The 23,142-nt window shown below is 36.0% G+C and overlaps 1 protein-coding gene across 2 annotated transcripts in view; it reads left to right on the forward strand.

The window, feature by feature from the left end:
• Positions 1 to 23,142, forward strand: part of LOC106883169 (receptor-type tyrosine-protein phosphatase T) — a 201,176-nt gene that overhangs the window by 116,597 nt on the left and 61,437 nt on the right. For both annotated transcript variants that reach the window (XM_052970235.1, XM_052970236.1), the window contains exons 5-10: positions 4,012 to 4,251; positions 6,123 to 6,254; positions 9,336 to 9,470; positions 13,398 to 13,535; positions 17,162 to 17,299; positions 18,657 to 18,797. In XM_052970235.1, coding sequence (XP_052826195.1) covers positions 4,012 to 4,251; positions 6,123 to 6,254; positions 9,336 to 9,470; positions 13,398 to 13,535; positions 17,162 to 17,299; positions 18,657 to 18,797 — 924 coding nt within the window. The remainder of the gene's footprint in view (positions 1 to 4,011; positions 4,252 to 6,122; positions 6,255 to 9,335; positions 9,471 to 13,397; positions 13,536 to 17,161; positions 17,300 to 18,656; positions 18,798 to 23,142) is intronic.

The following is a 23,142-nucleotide window of genomic DNA, read 5'->3' on the forward strand; positions in this document are numbered from 1 at the left end:
AAGCCAGTCCAGGGGCACTGGCAACGATCTCACTCGAAAATCCTACGGGAGCCAGTCAGGCGGTACTGGCAACGGCCACGCTCAAAATGGTGCATCTCATGTGCCACCCGCACAAGAGCCAGTCCAGGGGCACTGGCAACGATCTTACTTGGCTTGCCGGGTCTTCTCACGCACAGCACATTTCCAAAGGTCTCGGTCCTAATAAAAAGTAAATCACATGAACAACACATAGAACACGTTAAAAGGATATTCGTAAAGATTAGAGAATACGACTTCAAGTTAATGCAAGAGAAATGCGAGTTCTTTCTGAAAAAAAAAAAAATAAATAATAGATAAAAACAGATGGAAACTGGATCCATCCAGAGCAACTGTGATAAAAAAAATATGCCCACTCCAAATAATGTGACTATGCTACATGCATTTTTGGGTTTAGTTAATTACAATCAAATTTACATTTCCTATATCCATAATGTAAGGGCCCTGCTAAATGATTTGCTAAAGAAAAATGCTAAATGGTACTGGACTGATAAGTGCCAGAAGGCATTTGATGAGTTAAAAAAACATTTTAACATCAAACTTGAATGCAGTTTGATCCAAAGCTGGATGTTATATTGGCCACAGATGCGAGTGATTACAGTGTAGGAGCTGTGCTTCTCCAGAAATATGACGATGGGAGTAAAAAGGCTATAACCTATGCGTTACAAATGTGATTATCAGCTGAAAGGAACTATAGCCAGATAGAAAAAGAAGCGTTAGCAGTCATATTCGGTGTGAAAAATTTCATAGATTTATTCATGGAAGAAGTTTCTGTCTACAAAAGGATCATATCACACAACTGTCAAAATACGGTTCTAAAAAAGGAATACACAGTGAATAGACTACAGCGATGGGGCACTACATTATTGAATTATGATTACAAAATGGAATATTTAGAGTCAAAAAAACTAGAGCATGCAGATGGTTTGTCCAGACTGATACTAAAATGCTGCAAGCCATTTGAAGATAAGGTCATCACAGCTTTAAAATGAGAAAGAGAAATAAAAAATGTAATGTGGAATGTGATACGTGAATTACCAGTAATCCTAGAAGACATAAAACAAAATACAGAAAAGGACAATTTCATAACAGAAATGAAAAGAATACTGTGGACAGGAAAAGTAAATAGGAACAGGATTGGTGCAAAATGAAACCAAAACATGAACCTATACTCAATTTGTGATGGTGTACTGATATATGCAGAGAGAGTAGTAATACCTGAAACATTGCAAAAGAAAATGTTCAGGAAATTTCATGTTGGACATCCTTGATACTAGCTACGTGTACTGGCCAAAAATGGATAGAGAAATCAAAAATTTAGCGAAAGGCTGTAGAGGATGTGCTCTAGCGGCAAAATTACCGATGATAAAAAGTGAACCTTGCCTATAAGTAGATGTTCCATTGTCGAGACTTCACATTGATTTTGCTGGTCCCTTAAACGGTTCACACTACTTAGTGGTGGTAGATAGTTTGTCTTAATGGCCAGAAATTTGTAAGTGTAAAAAAGCCAACCTCCTCAACTGCATCAAACTTTTTACATGAGCTGTTTGCAAGATTTGGCATCCCAGACACGGTAGTGTCTGACAATGGAATGCAATTTGTGTTTTTTGAGTTAAAAAAGTTTTGTGAAACATTCGCTGTAGAACATGTAACTACTGCACAATAACACCCCAGATCTACTAGACAAGCAGAATTCTTTGCTGATATGTTCAAGAGAGCCTAAAGAAAGTTGAATAAAGAAGGCACAGATGAGGTAACTCTACAACAATTCCTTAGAGTATACTGTATGACATCAAATCCAAACACACCAGCAGGTATGTCACCAGTGGAGCTGATGTTTGCTGTTTGCGAGGAAAATAAAATCAGTCTTCAACAATTGCTGCCTGGCAAGAAAAGAAAAATTGCAATGGAAAATACAGCAAGATATTTCAAAATGGGTGAAAAGGTATTTGTTAAGGCATAAAAGAACAGAAAACAAAGTTGGGAAGATGACGTGAGTACCAAACGCATAGATAAAATGCAATACTTGGTAAAAGGAAGAAAAGGGGTATACAAGAGACACATGAACCAGCTAAAAAAAAGATTTGTCGAGAGCAAATCCAAAAGATTGGAAGAACCAATGGAATGGTTAAATGATACTTTTCAAGTACCAACACCTGTACAAATAATTGAACCCAGATGCACAAGCGTAAGAAAAAGAAAGTGTACAGCGTTCCTGTAAGTAGATGACAAATGCAAAAAATATTAAATGTGTAACTAGGAACAAAAGACCCTCAAAAAAGGGAGGTAGGTGATGTAGAAATTATTGCTATTAAATGAAATAAAAATACACTCCCTAAGAAAAAAGAGAACTTAAAAGAGGAGAGGTTATGGGGATAATAGTAATAATGGTGCACCCCATCCATGTGATGAGTGGTATGTGCCAGGCATTATAAATAATCTGTCAGTGTCAATGTAGGCAGAGTACAAAATAGATGGTCAAAGATAGTCGTGGTCTTGTCTAACTACCTATACTGCTATACCAGAGTGGATATTATAATAGTGCGACAGAGGATTACAACAATATATAACAAATTGCCCATCCTACTAATTGGCAAGCCATTACTCATTAGTACACTATAACCACTGGCTCATTAGCATGCATGTCATCTTTCTGTTTCTCTTGTTATTGCAACAATGGTTTCTGATCCTCTACATTACCAAGCCATTTCGCAAGTCCATCTGATGCATTCACTAAACCTATCATCAATCCAAACCTTTTGCAGAACTGAAACTCTTTAGATCTTTGTTATTAAGATTAGTGTATGACAGAATTGGTAGAACAATGTGAAAGACATAGTTTTTGGTTACGTCCCACTGTTCTTTGTTCAAATGCTATTGGGATTGACTTTGTCTTTCATCAATAAATAAAGTACCAGTTGAGTACTGGGTCAATATCAATAAATAATTGGAACACGAGTATAGTATTCATTGTAAATAACAGTATTCTAACGTCTACTTGTACTTAAGTTTTTGATACATTTGCTGGTGGAGGAGACCAGAAAGTTATAGCTGGAACACCTTTGATTAAAGATCTGCCGAATCAAGGCTGACCTGAAAAAAAAAACAAAAAAACAAACACAATTAGAAAACCACAATTAGGCTAATGGATAGAGAACTGGATGATCTACTAGTTGATTGTTGTAATAACCCACTAAATTCACTATAATTCAGACAGTGATGGTTGATTTGTTTCAACTTCAGTATTTCTTATTGAAAAAGAATAGACTCCCTTTATAATGGAGGTAGGGATTGAATTCAGTATTACTTGATTATGTAAGTTGTTTAAAGTATGTTAGGGAAATTTTCCACCATTAACCATTTCATTTTAATGGTGTGTTATATGTCCCAAATTGGTGAGTTAGTTACATACAAATTGTCTTTTCATGTCATTTCTGGACTGTTTGTGAACACAATGTGCCAAGACCAAAATCACTAAAATATATTAAATTTCAACTCCATTGACTTTACCATTCTCAAAAGGATTTCAACATCATTAAGGATAATCCTTCTTCCTTAGACTAAATAATAAGAATGATGATAAAAGTTAATTTAATCACTTGCTGCTCTTCTCTTCTTCCCCTCTTTTGCTTCTGTCTCTTTCTTAATTTCAGTTTTGTCTTCTTTAATTTGTCCTTTTTACTAAATCACTTTGAAGTGTATATTGATAGTGTTGTAGTCGTAATGTATGCAGAGTTTTACTGTTGTGTATGGACAGTGTAGCAATAGCATACATGCAGAGTAAGGAAAAGAATGCTATTTTCATCATAAATAGATATTTTGGGGTTTATTTATTCTCACTTTATGTATATTGTAATTCATGTAATTTTCTTTTTGTTATTCCTTTCAACTCTAATATAATGAGTTGTAATCCACTAAAATTATTTTTGATTTAGTTTAAACATTTCCTCATGTATTGTGTTATTCTTATTTCAGAAAATAAGTGTATGTATGACAGTCGTGGCATAACCTATACTGGTAGTGTTGCTAAATCCAAGACAGGCAAACCTTGTTTAAAATGGGAGGGCCAGCGTGGAGTGAGACCAGATATGTTCCCTGATGGAATTTATCCAGAAAACTACTGTCGCAATATAAACATGTCTGCTGACTATGCTGCAAACCCTTGGTGTATGGTGGCATCATCTAAATATGAAGATTGTAATATTACATCTTGTGGTAAGCATTTTAGTCTTTTTTCTTTTACATCACTTTACAATACACACAAATATTTATTTATTTTTTTTCTTTGTAATGGTTTAGGCTGCTATTATGATGGAGTTTGTAAATGAAATCGTTTAAACATAAATCATTAAAAAAATAAAATAAATACTTTTGTTTCATATAATATGTAATGTGAGAAATGTGATGTGATTTAACATGGCATTAGATTCAGAGTACAAAACCATGCATCTGTTCTAAAAAAAAATATTCTATTTAAATATTGTGTGTGCAACTACATTTCCTTGGTTCACTTGTTAATAAAACATCTGTATGTCCTTGCACAAAACTTTACCAGGAACAGCAATTATGTGCTTTGTTTGTTAGTCCCTCTTCCCACTCAAACAATTTACTAGATGTTAAAGGTTATATCCAGAATCTGATGGAACTGGTGACAGTTGAGATTAGCAACAATAAATCAAAAATGGAATTTCTGGAGTGGCAAATAATTTAACTGCAGTGAGAAGTAGAGTTCTTGCCCTTCAATAGTGAGTATAAGACAAAGTATTTATACAGCCAAACAACTCTTTTGTATTCTATTCTCTCTTGAAGGGCAACACCCTGGAATATTAGTGTCTCTCATCTAGTCAGATCTCTCTTACAATGTCCTACCATCTTAAAAATGGAAGACCTCATTGAACTATGTAGTTTTAAATATACAAAATGATAGATTGTCATGGCTAGAATTTTTGATCAGAAGTCTACTTGGTTAGAAGTGATTTGGGACTAAACAATAAGGACTACTAGTGTATAGCGTATGGTCATTCTAGTTATTAAATAGTATGCCACTATTGTGGAACAGGGAGTATTAGTCAGATTTGTGTACTTCTAGGACTGATCGCACAATAAACAGGCATGACTGTGTGCTTAAGAAATTTGTTGCCCAACCACATGGTTTTGGGTTCAGTTCTAATGCATTACACCTTAGGCAAGTGGATTTGGTTCATGGAAACTGAAAAAAGCTTGTTGTATGTACAGACATACAACTCCTCTGAGAGAGCAGTAACTCTGAATTTATAATAATAATGTGTTGCATTGGAAACTGTGAAAAGTGGGGGTTAGAGAGAGGCCAGACATTTTATGAACACAAACCACAGAGGGTGACTGTGTTGGAGACTTGCAAAATCCTGTGGGATTCCCAAGTCCAAATGGACCAGGTGTTTGAGCACAAGCCAGATATAGTGGTGGTGGACAAAGTAAGCCACATGCTTGATGTGTGCCCATTTGATCCATGGATATTTAGGAAGAGAGGTTAAAAATAGATGTATTAAACCCTCTTAAGTATGAGGCAGCCCAACTGTGGAAGATGAAAAAGGTGAAGATAGTACCAATTATTGTTGGGGCCTTGAGGACAGTATCAAAAGGTATTGAGAGGAATATGAAGGAAATAGGAATAGGGTGCCCAGTAGAGCTGCTGCAAAAAATTTGCTTTCTTGGTACAGCCATCAGGAAAGTATTGTTGACGAGAACAAATAGCATGGTATCATAGGCTGCAGGTTACAAGCCCATCACTCATTGAAGACTTCAGGAGTTCGAACAGAATCCGAGTTAAAAAGAAAAACAATAGTTGCAAATTTTGGTGCAAAGCCAACACTTTTTGGGAGAAGTGTTAGTTGAGTACATTAACCCCAGTACTTTGTGTTTATGAAGTAAATTTCATAAGATAGTGATGCTTTTACACACGTACGCATGCACGTGGGCAGGTGGATTTCTTTTACTCTTTGTTTCATCTCTTGTATATAATTCCGTATACATGCATGCATATGTATATAAATACAAAACTGTGGACTAAAAATTGAAAGAATATTTATTTATTGTTCCTTTTGCAGATTGTCCTGAATATTGGTTTGGAATTGGATGCAAATATGAGTGTCACTGTAAAAAAGATGACAAGTGTGATATAAATGGTGTCTGTAAGTCTGGTTGTGCTGCTGGCTGGACTGGGAACAACTGCCAAAAAAGTAAGTGGTACTTTCATTATATTATCTTTGTATCTTTTATTTATTTCAGTAATTTGACTGCAGCCATGCTGGGACACTGCCTTCAAAAGACTTATTTTTTTCACAAAGCCTAGTACTTACTTATTCTATTGACCTCTTTTGCCAAACTACTAAGTTATGGGGATGCAAACACACCAACACCAAGTTGTCAAGCAGTGGTGGGGGACAAACATAGACACAAATATATACATACATACATGCACATAAATGCAGAACAAGGTGGAAAAAATAGTACTCAAATACCTTAGGTAGAGTAATATGCTTTTATTAAAGCTGCAAAATCTTTACAAAACTGTTACTCAGTTTCATATTTCCGTTCAGACCTTGGTTGGCCCAAGGCTATTGTAGAAGACACTTGTCCAAAGTGCCACACAGTGGGACTGAACCTGGAACTATGTGACTGGGAAGTAAGCTTCTTATCACACAGCCATGCCTGTGTCTTATATATATAAACACACACATGCACATATATGCAGGCCAAATTTGAGATCAACTGGTAAGGGGCAGTGGAGGAGTGAGAAAGCTGCTAAATTTAATAACCTAGTGAATGTACAATATTTTATGCTTGTCACAGTTGTGGAAAGTGCTGGTGATGCTGACGTTCCTTTGTGACTTTATAATTGATTTCTCTATGCTTTCAAGAACTCTGGAATTAAAAAAAATTTCTCTTACTAGAAAACGGGTAAAGATTGGCTACAGAAAGAACATTTGGTCATAAAAGCTTGCCTCAAATATCTCCTTCTTTAAACCCCACGTGAGCATGGAGAAACAGACATCGAATGAATGAACATATTGTTTTGTTCTCCTAATGCAGTGATTAGTTTGTGGTTATATACCAAGTCACCATCTTTAAGTGTACAGTTGATTGTGTACACTCATACTTATTTTATCAATCCTGGAATGATGGAAGTCAGACAACTTTGGCAAAGAATGAGGCTCCAATAGTTAAGCTTGACCATGTATCTGCACCTGTATGTATGTACAGAAGACTGGCAGAAGCCTGTACATGCATGTCTCCTTTCTTTATGCTATCGATGCTGTTCATGGGAATGGCTATTGCTTTATGGCCGATACAGTTTGGCACCAGTGTTATTGTAGGCAATGCCATCAAAATGCTCATACTCAGAACCACTGGTGTTGTAGGCAATGCCATCAAAATGGTACATACTCAAAACAATTACTGCAAGCTATCTTACCTGATGGCTTTAACAGTTCTATAAATCCACTACTCTTGTATTGGTACATTTTTATTGATCTTTTAGGATGAAAAGCAAAATTGACTGCAGTTGAATTTGAACTCAGAGTGGTCAGAGTTGGACCACATGTCGCAACCTAGTCTGTCTAACACTTAAAAGACACTGCCAATTTATTGCCTTCATTTGTGCGGGTGGCACATAAAAGACACCATTTCGAGCGTGGCCGTTGCCAGTACCGCCTGACTGGCCTTCGTGCGGGTGACACGTAAAAGCACCCGCTACACTCTCTGAGCGGTTGGCGTTAGGAAGGGCATCCAGCTGTAGAAACTCTGCCACATTTAGATTGGAGCCTGGTGTTGCCATCCGGTTTCACCAGTCCTCAGTCAAATCGTCCAACCCATGCTAGCATGGAAAGCGGACGTTAAACGATGATGAACGAACCTCAGAAAGATTTGAACTAAACATACATCCATGCCTTTTTTATACTCACATGCATATATTCTTTTATTTCGTTTAGTAGTTTTAGTTATTGGTCTGCTACCATGCTGCAGCTCTGCCTACTAAGATAAAGCTGATAGCATTGACTTGGGCAAGATTTGAACTTAAAAGGCAAAGGGTCAGCAGGGCCAACAGTTTTTGAAGAGCCAGCAGTTTTTGAGGGGTTAGTCAATTACATTGACCCCAGTACTTGATTAGCACTTATTTTATTGACCCTGAAAGGATAAAAGGCAGTATTTGAGCTCACAACGTAAAGACTGGGGGAATGCTGCTGGGAATTTTATCTGGTGTGCTACCAGTTCTGCCAGCTCACCACCTTCAAAAGGTCACTGACAATAAGAAATAATAATAACAATACAAAACAAAGCGCTAACCTTATCCATGGCACACATAACTGCACTTGGATTTGCTCTAAAGGCATATGGTAAAAATGACATTACTAAACCAATAGTGAGTTTTTCATTGACCTCCTCTACCAGCCCATCCAAAAATAAAAGAAACATTGGAGAGATACACATTAAGTAATAGGGGTGAGCTTATTGCTAAAGATAAAGCCATAAATATCGTCATCAACATCTAATGTCCATGTTCCATGCTGGCATGGGTTGGATGGTTTGACAGGATTTGATAGGTCCAAAGACTGCACCATACTCTAGTGTCTGTGTTGGCATGGTGTCTAAAGCTGGATACCCTTCCTAACAGCAATCACTTTACTGTGTGAACTGGGAGCTTTTTCATGCAACCAACACTCGTGTGGTCACCATGCAACTTGCAAAACTACAAACCCCAAGAGAAGCAGTTTTATGCTAGATGCGAGGGTTAAAGTATGAGAGAAGGGACCAGAGCAGAAGAGGCTTCTTGTATGGGAGCTACATGACTAATCATACTTTAGAAGAGAGAGTGGGAGTGATCAAATGGAGCTGGAAAGAGATAAAAAAGAATTAGTGGTGATGAGGTGTGTGGATGAACCTTCAAGGTGTGAGGTAAGTAAAAGTGAGTGGGGATAGAAACTCCCCATCCCATAATGTGAGTGGGTGGAGATTGGAAGAGAGTATAAAGGTGTGAAAGATGGGGAATTAGTGAGGGGAACAAAGGCAAGTGACAGCTGTAAAGATTGGGTAGAGTTGAAGGGTGCATGTAATGAATGATTGGGGATGACCAATGCTATGTGATTGGGAGAGGTAGATGATTGATAGGGCAGAAAAAATAGCAGTAACAATACCAAACAAAAAAGTAATATATGCTTATACACATTAATGTGTATATGCTTATACACATTAATAAGTGAGTGCAGTTACATGTATAGTTGATTCCATTTCTGCTGAATTGTGTATTTCTATTTTTGCAGGATGTAAGAGTGGAACATATGGACACAGCTGTCACAGCTCTTGTGGCAAATGTAAAAATAACAGTTGCAACCCAGAAACTGGTATATGTGAACAACATTGTATAGCAGGTTACACAGGAAATTATTGTACTAAACGTAAGTAAGAATGTGACTTGCTAAAGAAATATTTACTTGTTTGCATGATTGCTATGTGTACACACAGGTGTGTGTGTTATCATCATCATCATTCAATGTCTGTCTTACGTGTTGGTATGGCTTAGATGGTTTGGCAGGATCTCATGAACTGCATTGACTCTGTTTTGGCATAGTTTCTATGGTTGGATGCCTTTCCTAATACCAACCACTATACAGGATATACTGGTTGCTTTTTTTCATGATACCAACACTAGTGACCCACAAGACAAAGTAGCTTGCAAGATAAAGGCCCTCTACTAAGTAGGGATGTAGTAGAGAGGGAAGTGGCATTATGCCAGTTACCGAGAGGAACAGGCACAGGTATCTTGCTGTTGAGGAGGTACATATCTGTGTCTGTGTGTGTTTAAGTTTTAATGGTGTTTAAAAAAAAGCTTCTACAATGTAAGTTTAGAAATAAAGTATAAACAGAAACAAAACAAAACAAGAACAATGATTTATGTTTTTCTTTCACTTTGTACTTCAATATTTTGGATTTAAAAATCCCTTGTCAAAAAAATGGGGAAAGAGCTACCTCTGTCTGCATAGATCAAAATATCTAATCAGGTATTTTCCAAAAATTGAAATTGTGCAGGAAATACTGTGGCAGGTGCTGACTGGTGCATTTAAATCTGCCAATCAGTGTATGGGGGAAGGATTGGGTAGAGTGGATAGTGCAGGATTTGGGAAGCTGAACACAGCATGAGGGATTAGAGAAGAGTAAGCTGGGGTTACTCTTCTGAGTGGCACTTACTCAAGACCAATTCACTTTGAGGAACAAAAACCATTATAATAGCTTTTTATAAACAGTCCAACATGAACTGAAAGATGACTGGCTTTATCAGATTCGAAACATTTTTAGTCTTATGTTGTTTATATTCTTGAGTTTAATTTGTGGGTGGAAGCCGAGTGAGTGCTATGTTGGTACTGTTTAATAGCAATGATTTTGTTTTATGAATAAAAGAAGGATGAATTGAGAAGTATTAAAAAACTCTTAATGTAGTATGCTTAAGCATGACTTTTGTACATAATTCTATGTACTGTTCATGCACCTTTGATGAGTTGTAGTGCACTTGAGTGCTATACACTATGATTTTATTATTATTATTATTATATATATACATATGCATTCATGCACATACACATGTGCATGCTACCTTCTCCGTTTCATCTATCTTATTAACACCAGTTCTAATTTTAAAAGTTAAAACATAATATGTTGTATAATTCTGATATAAGTGATGAGTACAAAAATAGTTGTAATAGTCATTTCATTTTCTATTTTTTTTAAACGCTACAAAAGTTCATTATTTACATTATTTACATTTGACGGATATTTGCCTTCATCTTGTTTGTTGTTAACCCAACTACAAAAGCTATTTGGGACAGCAAAGGTCTCAGGGAGAAAACTAGCAGAAGATCATACTGTGTTTTATAATTATGTATGTGCTATTAGTTGTTCTGCAATGTGTGTGTATCAACAAGGAGCCCAGCTGGGGATAACAGTTTCTTTACATATGACTGAGATGTGATGTAGTGGTGGTAACAATAATGGTGTTTCTTATACTTGACAGGTAGTTGTTGTGGTAGTGGCAATAGGCTGACAGCCAAGTATTGTGTCAGTTGATGTGCCCTTCTTGAATGTTAGGCAGTAACTAGCTAACTGACTTTTGTCTATTTTTATAATAGTTGTTAGGTAAATGAGTCATGACTACGAGGGTCAAGTTGACATATTCAGTTCGGTAACTGAAACCAGGTAAAAAAAAACCCCCAAAAAAACAAAAAAGCAGTTGGGGTTGCTAGCCCATAGAAAATACAATTAAAACAAGTTAGTAACAGTGCCAAGATTTATGGTCTGAGAATCAACTTGGGGCTAAATTTCCTATTATACTACTTCCCTACAGAGTGTTGGTTGTAAAACAAATAATAGTAGTCTTAGCTGTATATCGAAAAGTTGGTGTGATGTAAGGCCAGTGTATATATTTTATGTACGTGGAGTGAGAATCTGAAAAATGTTTGAGCTCATATCATTAAATTGTGTGTATTTTTAAGTCAATTTTGCTGTGAAGTGCATTTATACAAGTAAATATGTGGATCTGAATATAGAAAAGTAGAAAGTCAAGTCAGCTATGTCACGCACTTTGTAAGAAAAACTGATATTGTTATTCTGTTGTAAAATTCCTGGCAATATGTGTATGTTGCTAGATTCCTGTGAAGGAAGTGGAAGGCCGAGTGGTTTTGGCAACATGATCATATATAATTACTGTGTGTAAAGTATTGATGAATAGGTGGTCTCAGTAGTTTGGTTGGGATAAGCAATGAAGCAAGTTGAATAGCAATGGATGCAAACTGTTTTTTACAGATATGGAGCAAGTTATTTTGGTGGTGTTCACTCTATTGCAAATATTTAGATAAGATCTTGTGGTCACTCACATTTACTGTGGAAAATGACCTATAGGTATGCACTCTGGGTATCAACCACCTAGAAAGGTCAAAGGCATGCACTATCTCTCCTATCTCAGTTAAACTCTGTTTGTGATATGTGCATTCAGTAAACATAGTCATGGTTTTAATTGTTCAAAGCTATAGCTTCATTCCCTCTACTCTGAATTTATTTCTTGTAAAATTGATCAGGTTGATATTTTCTATAATTCATAACAAGAAAGTATCATTAGCTCTGTTCTAAAGTAGTATGGGGGATATAGTAATATAAGAGAAAATATGGTTCTTTCGATCAAAGATTTCAGTGCTGTGAGAATCATGTATTGAAGTAGTCAGACTATATATGTGTATGTTTGTGTGTGTGTAAAAGTTGCTTACTGAAATCAATGCCATTTGTTACTTGCAGTTTCCTGATACAAATAAATTCATGCAGTTTGTCAAGCTGCCAATAAAAATAATTACTCTTTGGTATTGAGTACTGTTTCTTTAGTTTATTACTATTGTTAACACACACATATTTATATATATTGATTTATCATCATCATCGTCATCAGTTTAACATCCAATTTTCCATGCTTGCGTGGGTCAAACAAAGTTTATTGTGTCAGATATTCTATGACCTGATGCCCTTCCTGTCATTAACTGTCACTTGTTTCCAAGAAAAGTAATATTTCCTCATGACCAGAGATATCTTCACAAAATGTTGGAAATGGATGACATTGCTTGTATGTCAGTGATACCCATTTTTCAACTATCATAGGGTTCTTTCAGTTTCCATCTCCCAAATCCACTCACTATAGTAAAAGACACTTACTCAAAGTTCCATGCTGTGGGACTGAACCTGAAACCATGTGGTTGGGAAGGAAACTTCTTAATTACTCAGCCATGCCTGCTCTCAGCTACATTTGCACCCAGCCACATCTGCACCATGTATTCAGATTTATATCAAGAATAAATCATTGGATGATGTGGATTTGACCATAAATGCTTTAAACTAATCAGATGTCCCACAGAAATGCTGTGTGACTTCAAAACCAAGTTTTAGTTTTGAATACATATAAATATATCACTGCTATTATGCAAAAGTGTTGTTAAGTCCGAAATGTTGCTTTTTCAGAAAACGAAAAAATAGTTTCACCATTCCATAGCAAAACTGTTGTACTACACTTTGACAATTTTCATATCTTGGCATCTGAAGCAGCTGGAGATATGAAAGTTTGACTAAAAGAACTAGCTATTGCAACCAAAAATAAATATTGAAAAAAAAAAAAAAAACGTATTTGGACATATGACAGTTTAACATAATAGCAATGATATACACGCATATATGTATTGAGTACACATTTTCTTTGTCTTTGTATATAAAAAGAAGCTCAGTTACCCACCCCTTGAACATATATATCTTTGTATAATTCTTTTTTTAATTTGTTTATTATTTTTTTATTTCAGAATGTCCAAATGGTCAATATGGCCGAAATTGTAATTTGAGATGTGGGAATTGTCGTTTAGATAATTCATGCAACAAGAAAACTGGCTACTGTAAATATGGGTGTAAACCAGGATTTATGGGTCCAACATGTAAAACAAGTATGTATTAGGAACTTATATGTATGTGTGTGCATGTGTATTGAATTTTATTTCTGTTGTAGTATTATTGCTATTGCTGCTTAGGACAGTTCATTAAATTGATCCCAGTATATGACTGGTACTTTTTTTATTTTATCAAATATACTTCTGTTCCAGTTGGCCTAGCCAAATGCAATGTATTCTTTGCTCCTGGACAAAGTACATAACTCTGTATTTTAAGGAAGATTAATCTGCTTTTTAGTTTTAGAAATGTCTTGTGTCTAAAATGATTTGAAATTCAGACATGCCAAAATTTGAACCATCAGCTACTAGTTTGACACTTTTTCCTCTCAACCATCCGTGAGGCTTGCCAATATTATTATTTGAATGCCTAACCCCTATTCTGTTAAAGATTAACCATTTAGATTAACTTTTGTTACATTCCAAGCTACAACATTTGATATTACTGCCCCCCAATTTTCCAGGCCTTCCTTCAATTATGTCTCATATGGAAAAAAATAATTTCTTTGCTCTCCTTGCTGTATCTACCAGAATACAAAGGGGGTACCCAAAAATAACTGGAAACATTCTCTTTAGGACAAGCCACTTGGTGTGACCCTTAGGCATCAGTCTGCCAACCAGTGGCACCAAGTGAAGTTGTGGTGTGTCTTTGTCGATTTTTGCGATGGCTGAAATGAAGGCACAGTGTGCTTCTGTGAAATTCTGTTTTCTGCTAGGAAAAACAGTGGCTGAAACCATTGTCATTCTTCAAACAGCCTACAAGGATACTACCATGAGCAAAACACAAGTTTACAAGTGGTTTTCATGCTTTGGGAATGGTCACTTGTCACTTGAAGACCAGAGTGACTGTCAACCACCCGAACAAATGAAGACATTACAAAACTTCATGAATTGATCTTGGAGGAGGCCTGTTCCTGAACAGTTGACAAACTTGTTGATATGACTGGTGTATCCTGCCAATGAATTTTGAGCGAGGAATTGCAAATGAGCAGAATTGCAGCAAAATTTGTGCCTTGCTTGCTCACGGAAGATCAAAAGCAGTCATGGCTGAATGTATGTCAAGAACTGAAAGAACAGTTGAAAGTTGATCCAAGGTCATGACTGGTGATGAAAGCTGGTGATATGGCTATGACCCAGAAATAAAGCAGCAAACAAGTCAATGAATGCATTCAATGTCACTAAACCCCCAAAAAGCATGTCACGTCCAACGTCAAAACAATGCCGATTTGTTTTATCAATGTGAAAGAAATTTTCCACACAGAATTTGTTCCTCCTGGTCAAACTGCCAACCAGACATTTTACTTGTCAGTTCTGAAGCATTTGTGAGATGTAGTGAAATGAAAATGCCCTGCCCTGTGGCAAAGTGGAGAATGGTGGTTTCATCATGACAATGCATCTGTGCACACTACCTTGGGTGTGTTACAGTTTTTGACCAAAAATGGTATAACCCCACTTACCCACCCTCCCTATTTGCCTGATCTTGCTTGCTGTGACTTTTTTCTGTTTCCATGAATGAAAAAAAGTCCTTAAAGGAAAACGTTTTCCAGATGTGGAAGAGGTGAAGGAAAGAAATGACTGAGGCATTAAAAGGCATCACTTCACAAGAGTCTCAGGACTGCTTCAAACAGTGGAAAACTCTTCTGGGCCAAGACATTGTTTCAAATAGAGAATACTAGCTTCATTTCTTTCAAGCCTACACATGTCCTCGGCAGTCACAGCCCATGTTTTACTGCTGTGTAGCATGGCTGTTTGCATGCATGCGTCATACAGTCTCTTTTTCACTGTGAGCAAGAGGCTTGTTGTTACAATCAGAGGTAGGAGCTCTCTGAACTTTGCCCAAGTTATTCTTATTCTAGCAACTACACTCTCAGCACATCCACCCCTGCAACTGACTTGGACACCTAGGTAACGGAAGGTATCAACTACTTCTAGTTTTTCACTCTGGCATGTGATGGAAGCTGTTTCCTGCACATTTTCAGTGTTCATTGCCTCTGTGCATCTGCCATAAACAAAAACTATCTTCCTAGTTAATCTTCCATTGATATTGCTGCACCTCTTATGTGTCCATAGTTTACACTGGGTACATCTTATGCCTTTTCTACAGATCAAGCAGGGCCATCTACCTGAAGTGGTTTGTTGTTTGTCTGCCTTCTTACTTACTATGACTTTGGTTTTTTGCTAGATTGACTCTAAGGCCCTTCGATTCTTGCCCTTGCTTCCACACCTGAAACTTCTTTAGTTCTGATAGTGACTCAGCTATTAGAGCAAGGTCATCAACATAAAGGTTCTCCCAGGGGCATCCTGACTTGAATTCCTCTGTTATTGCCTGGAGGACTATGATGAATGAGAGGGAGCTGAAGATTGATCCTTGGTGGATCCCTACTCCTACCCAGAATTCGTCACGGTACTCGTTGACAACCCTTACCTTACTGACAGCATCCCTGTACATGGCTTGTACAGCTCTCATTAACTACTCATCTATCCTTAGTAACGACAGCCAAGTACAGAGGTTTATCTTTGGCTAGGAATTTCTCCTGCAGCTGTCTCACCAGAAATATAGCATCAGTGGTGATGCTCCCTGGCACAAACCCAAACTGTATCTCATCTAAACTAACTCTCTCCCTAGTTAGTTGGGCTATGACCTTCTGTGTGACTTTCATCACCTGATCCAACAATTTGATACCTCTAATTATTCCTATCTAATGCGTCACCTTTATTTTTGTAGCAGTTGACTATGGTGCTGCTACACCAGTCATTAGGTATGACTCCTTCGTGTATCACCTGGTTAACTATATGAGTGACTTGACTATAGCCTACACTGCCAGATATTTTAAGCATCTCTGCCATGGTTCCTGATGGGCCGAGGGCTTTGCCTGTCTTCATACCCTTAATTGCTTTATCTACCATGGTACTGTCAATTTGAATAGCCGGTCCCTCTGTTGGGTCAACATTTGGCAGACTCTCTTTTTCCCATTCATTCTCTTCATTTAACAACCTTTCATAGTGGCGTCTTCAAGTCTCTCTCTTTGCAAGCATCGTTAAATGCAAGTGAACCAGCATCCATGTGGACACATTTCTCTCCTGGGACATTACACTTCTCTTTCACACACTCTTGCAGAGAGAATTGTGATGTTATAGGAGAGAAATGTGTCCACATGGATGATGGTTCACTTGCATTTAACGATGCTTGCAAAGAGAGAGACTTGGAGAGGCCACTATGAAAGGTTGCTAAATGAAGAGAATGAATGGGAAAAAGAAAGTACCTAGCAATATTTGTTCCAGCTCTTGTCCTGATTTTAAATCCTGTTGAGGTCAACTTCACCTTTCAACATTTCAGGGTTGATAAAATAAAGAAGTAGTCTAGTCCTGGGGTCAATGGTATTGTATCTTATCTTGAAAAAGATGTCACCCAACTCTATCAATTGACACTTCCTTTTCTTGTCCATTCATTTAGTTGATGCATAAATACTAGTTATAAAATATCCAGTTTAGCTTATTTAAATTTTAAATCTTGAATATTTAGAATGTTAAAATTATAGTTCTCATTCTAAGATATTCAACTTCTTAAAGTTTAAAATGGTTGATGTTATCTTTTGTCTCATTTTGTTTAATGTCTTTCATTTCAGAATGTGCCAATCCTCATTATGGACATAATTGTTCATATCCATGTGGTTACTGTTTGAAAGGTACAAGTTGTCACCATGCAAATGGAATATGTCCTCATGGCTGTGAATCTGGTTATATGGGAGAGAAATGCAGAACAGGTAGCGTTCAAGTTCACTCTCTCTATTCCTGTTGTACAATGCATGTGCAGAAAGAAGACTGAATAGAAACATGGCAGTTTCGTACTGAGATGGGACCACATAATTCAGCCAATGGACTCGCCTCTTTTCTCCTTCTATATTAACTTTGGTACAGACACCCAAGTTGAATAATACATATACACAAAACAGCATCCAGTAAATTCACTGCACTAAAGTTCCATTGACAGCCCAGAAGAGGCAACTGGCAACTGTATTTCAAAGTCTAATGGCCCAAATTTTTCCCTACACACACAGAACAGTTGTTGCCAATATATCTTCAGCACAAGAGCTGTTGGCTGATTGTCCTCCCCTATAACACTGCAGATGTAGCAATCCAGTAAATTTAAATTAAGAGATCTAAGAATGCATATGATATTGGGGATCACTAAATCCCATGGTTGTCATATGTCTTGCCAAATATAAACTGTCTTCTCTTCAGTGTATAGCACTTGATGCCCTCATAGACCACATGCTGCACAGTGGACTCTGCTACTTTTAACTATTGCAATATGTAGCATCTGACAGATGCATGCGAGGAACTCACATTAAAACAAATTTCAAAATAATTGTTGGCTACTTCTTGTGCTATGTTATAGCAGTCTGGTCAGCTTGTATTTGAATAGAATTATAAAGGTTTACATATTTGAAACAGTTGAAACATATTTGAAGCATATTGAAATCTGTTTGCTCAGACAAGAATTATTCTTTCATGAAGCATTCAGAATGTTTGACTGTCACCAATTGTGAAATTTGTGTTCAATTAGTCTAGAAGTTGGAGGATTGATCACCAATTTCTGCTTTAGAGTTGTAGGTTCTTTTTGTGACACTAATTGTATATTATTCAAATAGAACTGTTGTGATCTCAGGGTCTCTAATTGTGACATTATTTGTCCCATTGTCCAGATAAGTTACTAGTCATGATACGTTTCCTATTTTACATGAAAAACAATTCTGTGCAGTTACCAAAAACAAGTTGTGGTTAATATAAGAAGGTCTCTAGCGAATTATCAAATTCACATGGTAAGGTCAAAATGTGAAAAAATACATAAAATAGCAAGAGAAAATATGCACAACCAAGTACTGTATTCATTATAACTACCTGTCCTCTCTACCAAAAATTTATGGCTTAGTTCTTTTGTAAGAAAGTTACATTATTATTCTGTTATTCTATTTGCAGTTTTAGCTTGAGGCTTTGGCGTGATGGTTTAAAAAAAAAAAAATTCTTTTCCTAACAGTATTTTCACTGATTAATTTTTTTCGATTCTCAATTATGTGCAATAAATGTCTTCAAATGAGTTGTTACTTGTTTTTTTGTTAGTTTGTGAATATGGTTTCTATGGTCAAAACTGCAATATGACCTGTGGATGGTGTGTCAAAGGGAAAGAAGAATGTCATGTTGTTACTGGCAAATGTGTAAATGGCTGCCAAAAAGGTTATGAAGGAACTACTTGTGCTAAAGGTGAGTAAACAATTATCCTATAATCATAGGTTTGCTTTCATATTGGCTTATTCTTGGGGATTCAGTAGCTTGTGGAGAAACAGTGGTAGGGCACTCTTGGGTTTCAATTTAATATTAGTTTCCTTAATTCATTTGTTAGATCTTGTTATTGTCTAAATTTTTTAACCTTTGAAATAAGGAAGTGGGTGAGAGGATTGGGCTAGTTTGGAATGGTGTTAGGAACTTCTAGCTCTCTTGAAGAATTTTGTTGCTTTCATCTTTAATATGAGCTGCAATAGAACAACATCCATGTATATGTGTGTGTATGTGTGTTCAGCAAACCAAGGCATCAGCACCAAAACCATCACACTTTCTCGTAGGTCCAGTGGCAATTGGGAAAAGAGGCAATGGGAAAATGTAGAGGATGCTACTTTCCAACTCTCAGGTTTATCCCTGCACACAAGTCGCCATAACTTGACGGTTGAGCAGCTGTGTCTTGATGAACCCTCATTCATTGAAGCACCAAGAGTCAGCTCCACTCCCAAGTATCAATTTCCACAAATTATTTTATATTTTTGTATATATATATATATGTAACTTTCATGCTATTTAGAAATAATCCACTTTATAATAACATTTAAGTTAAGGTATTCTGATAAATAGAAGGGAGATAACTTTTACAGCATTACAGCATTCATTTTTTAATTCTTTTCTGCATTATTATTATTATTATTATTATTATTATTAAATAGAAACAATCTTGTTGTTGCCTATGTGCACACACATTTATAAATATGAATACACACACCCGCATTCTCATACATACACATGTGTACACTTACACACAAAGTTTTTAATGAAAGTTATTTTCTAATAGAATCAAATTTTAAACCGAATTAAATAAATAAATATTATTGTCCATCCAGAATTGATTTGAACTTCTCAATAAAACTCTTTACATTTGCTCTTAAAGTTAACCATATCTGAGCCATAAAGTTTATAAAACGGAGATATTGGGAAGTTTGTTTCATTTATTTAAAAATATTATGCTTATGTGGATCACTACAAAAAGTGCTCTGTCCCTGTCTTGTGTTCTATAGAAACTTGTTTTGCTTGATCAATACCATTGTGTATAAGTAAGGGTGGACTTTTTTTTTTTTTTTTTGAGTAGAAATCCATGGAGCTCTGCGAGTCATTCTTCTCTGATATTTACATCATTAACAACGGTACAAATTTTCCTGGCTGGATTGTATGGGATTGTTACAGTTTTGTGTGTGCTGGGTGGCATGTTTTGAAGCTTCAGGTATTAATGTGTGTCGGTGTCTCTGTAATTATATATATCTGTTGTGATGTTTGTGTTAATTTTAATCACCCAAACAAAATAAAAGCAAATAAAAATTTCAAATACTCACTTAGTAGAAGTTACTATGTAGATATTTACCCGGTTACTTAAAATTAACTTTTATTACGGAAAATCTCACCATCATCACTGCTTCTAAATAACATGAAAGATCTCATTCATTGATAAAAATAAAAAATAAGTTGTAAAAGATCTATATTGAAATTTAATTATATATATAATCGTGTGTGTGTGTGTGTGTGTGTGTGTGTGTGTGTGTGTGTATATACCAGAGCTTTGGTTTTCTAACATTTAAATTTATTTCAGTCTTTCTGATTCGCAATATGTATGTATAAAAATATATATTAATGACAAGCCATTGAATGCACAAATACTATCCAAGATAATAACAATTTAATTTCTGATACTTTTATAGCTTTATGTAGGCAATGAATATTCTACACTATCAATTGGGGAACGAAATTGAGTTTGTCTCCTCTGTTCATTGATTTGGTTTTGGGATTTGTTGATCAGATGTTATTGTTCTGTTATTTTTCATGGCATGGTGTTTATTTTTTTGTATTTTTTTGAGGAGGGGTATATTTTTATTTTCTTTATATTTGCATATCTGCTGAATTTATCTGCACATCTAATTAAGGCTCACAGTATGTTTCTTTAAGTTTTGGTATATTTGGTGAATTTTTTTTTTTGGTGTGTTATTGTGTTGTTTTTGTAAATATTGAAGTTATGGCAAGGTAGGAAGAAGGAAATGGTGTGAATTTTGTTTTGGTCAAGATTAGGGAATTTTAATGACTTATTTCGTTTGTGAGCAAATTTAACTGTAAAACTAATTACAGTCATTTATTTACAGAGGAGATTTTTGCTGTTGTGAGTGGTATTTCATGATTGAGTGGCTTTTGCTAACATATTTGAAATTTTGCTTTGGTCAAGAATAAAGGTTTCTTTGTGGAGTGGGGAGCTTGGTGTGACTTATTAAGAATGTCTGTTAAACTAATAAAAATTGTTTTGGTTTCGTGTTTCTCTTTTTGTGTTTGGTTGTATATTGCAGTGTGTCTTTAAATCTGTTTACTTTTCGGTTATCATTGTAGAATGATGCTGTTTGGTCACACGTTTCTTTGTGTGATAAAATTGTTGATAGTCTCTGCCTTATGTAACTAGGTTTATGATCATCAATAGTGGATGGTTTTAGTTTGTTATATATAAAAGTGCTTAGTTTGGTTTTGTTTAAGGGTCGTTTCATGTCAAATCACCCAGAGCATCCCAGGTCACCCCCTTAAATCCCCACTGAAAAAATTCATACTAGCTTCTGTACTTATATGATGGAAAAATATCAAGTATTAGGTCAATATCTATGATAGTTTTGAAATTGTAGGTCTTTGTAATATTGATTAGTTTTACATATTTTTCCAAACGAGTCTCTCGGATCAACTTGAGACAGCCATTTTGCCTCTAACATGGCAAACACAACTTTGAAATCATGTGTTTGGGCTAACTTTTTCTGTAGAGTTTTCTGAGAATGACGGACTCTAACCAGTTATAAAGATCATCTTTCACACCCATTGCAGAGAGTTTTGCCATAAGTCTTTTGTGTGGCACTGAATTAAAAGCTTTAGCTAAGTCAAGACAAACAACATCCACCCATGAGCTGCCATCAGTGACCCGGGTGATGTCTTCAAGAAACTCAGTAAGTTGATCACAACAGCTGGAGTAGGGATAAACCCAAATTGTGAGGGCCAGATAAGGCTGTGAGAATTCCAGAGTGTTTTCCTGACATGGGATTCTATCAGTTTGGCAATGCAGCTAATAAGACTGACTGAGTGATAGTTGACAGGCAATGTGCAGTCACCATTTATGAACAGAAAGCAAACATTGTCATCTTCATGCAATAAAACTCCAGATCTCCAGTGAATTAAAGCTTTTTCATTGCCAGATAAAGAATTGCATTTAAAAAAATCTCCGTTTTCTTGAATAAGTGATTTTGTGACACTCATCTTCCAATTTACTTCCAAGATTTACACTGAGATATAGAACTGGACTCCATCATGGCAGGATGAGAACCTGAACTTCTAATATGATGTATAAAAAATTTCTTTTGCATGCTACAACTGATTCGTCTTATATCCAGTTTATCTTTTAGGTTATCTGATGCATGTTGTTCACACATTAAACATCTAGTGGAGCATGTTTGCTTCATTTCTCTTTCATCTTCCCACATCCTCTCCTCAGTACCCATGTCTCACTTCCATCCAGCATCATACTTTGTATACAAGCAACATACAGTCTACTGTTAATTAAAAGAAATATCCCTTGTTGCCAGCGCAGATGATAACTCCCTTAACTTTTCTCTGTTGTATTATCAAAGAATCCTCCTCAATTGCTGAATAGATTTCCCGGTTAACTATTTATATAGAAGCTTCCAAGTTTTGAAAGGAATTTATTTTACTACTGTTCTGATTGTTAAAGATTTCTGCACATCTGTTACATACAGAAATCTTTATTAATTTTCAGCCTTGCTTGTGATCTCAGTATACCATGGACAGAAATGAGGTTCCCACCAACTCCTTTTTTGCATATCGAGCATAGTCATTTCCCTGATGAAAGTAAAATGTTACTTGAAACTTTGGTCTTAACTTCTCTCTTAGAGCCTCCCTTACCACCAGCTGTTGCAACCTTCAGCCTTAATTGGTATTTCATCTACTGGGTTCTCCTTCCAACTTTTACCACTTTTACAACTCATTGATGCTGTGTAACATCTTTCTCTCTTAGATTTAAATCTTGTTGAATCTTACGACCCATTTTGTATCGGATTCTCGAATGTTCTCTCTGTCAGACTGATTATATATCATCCAATATTCAGTAGAAGTAATCTAGTGATTTGATGTAGGTTTGGTAGTTAAACTATGAGGATAATCAAATAATGCCCAATATAACATATGGATTAATTTAACAAACCCTATTCATATTTGATGTATATATATATATATATATATATATATATATATATAT

The sequence above is a fragment of the Octopus bimaculoides genome, chromosome 8 (assembly GCF_001194135.2).
Source record: "Octopus bimaculoides isolate UCB-OBI-ISO-001 chromosome 8, ASM119413v2, whole genome shotgun sequence".
Lineage (NCBI taxonomy): Eukaryota > Metazoa > Mollusca > Cephalopoda > Octopoda > Octopodidae > Octopus > Octopus bimaculoides.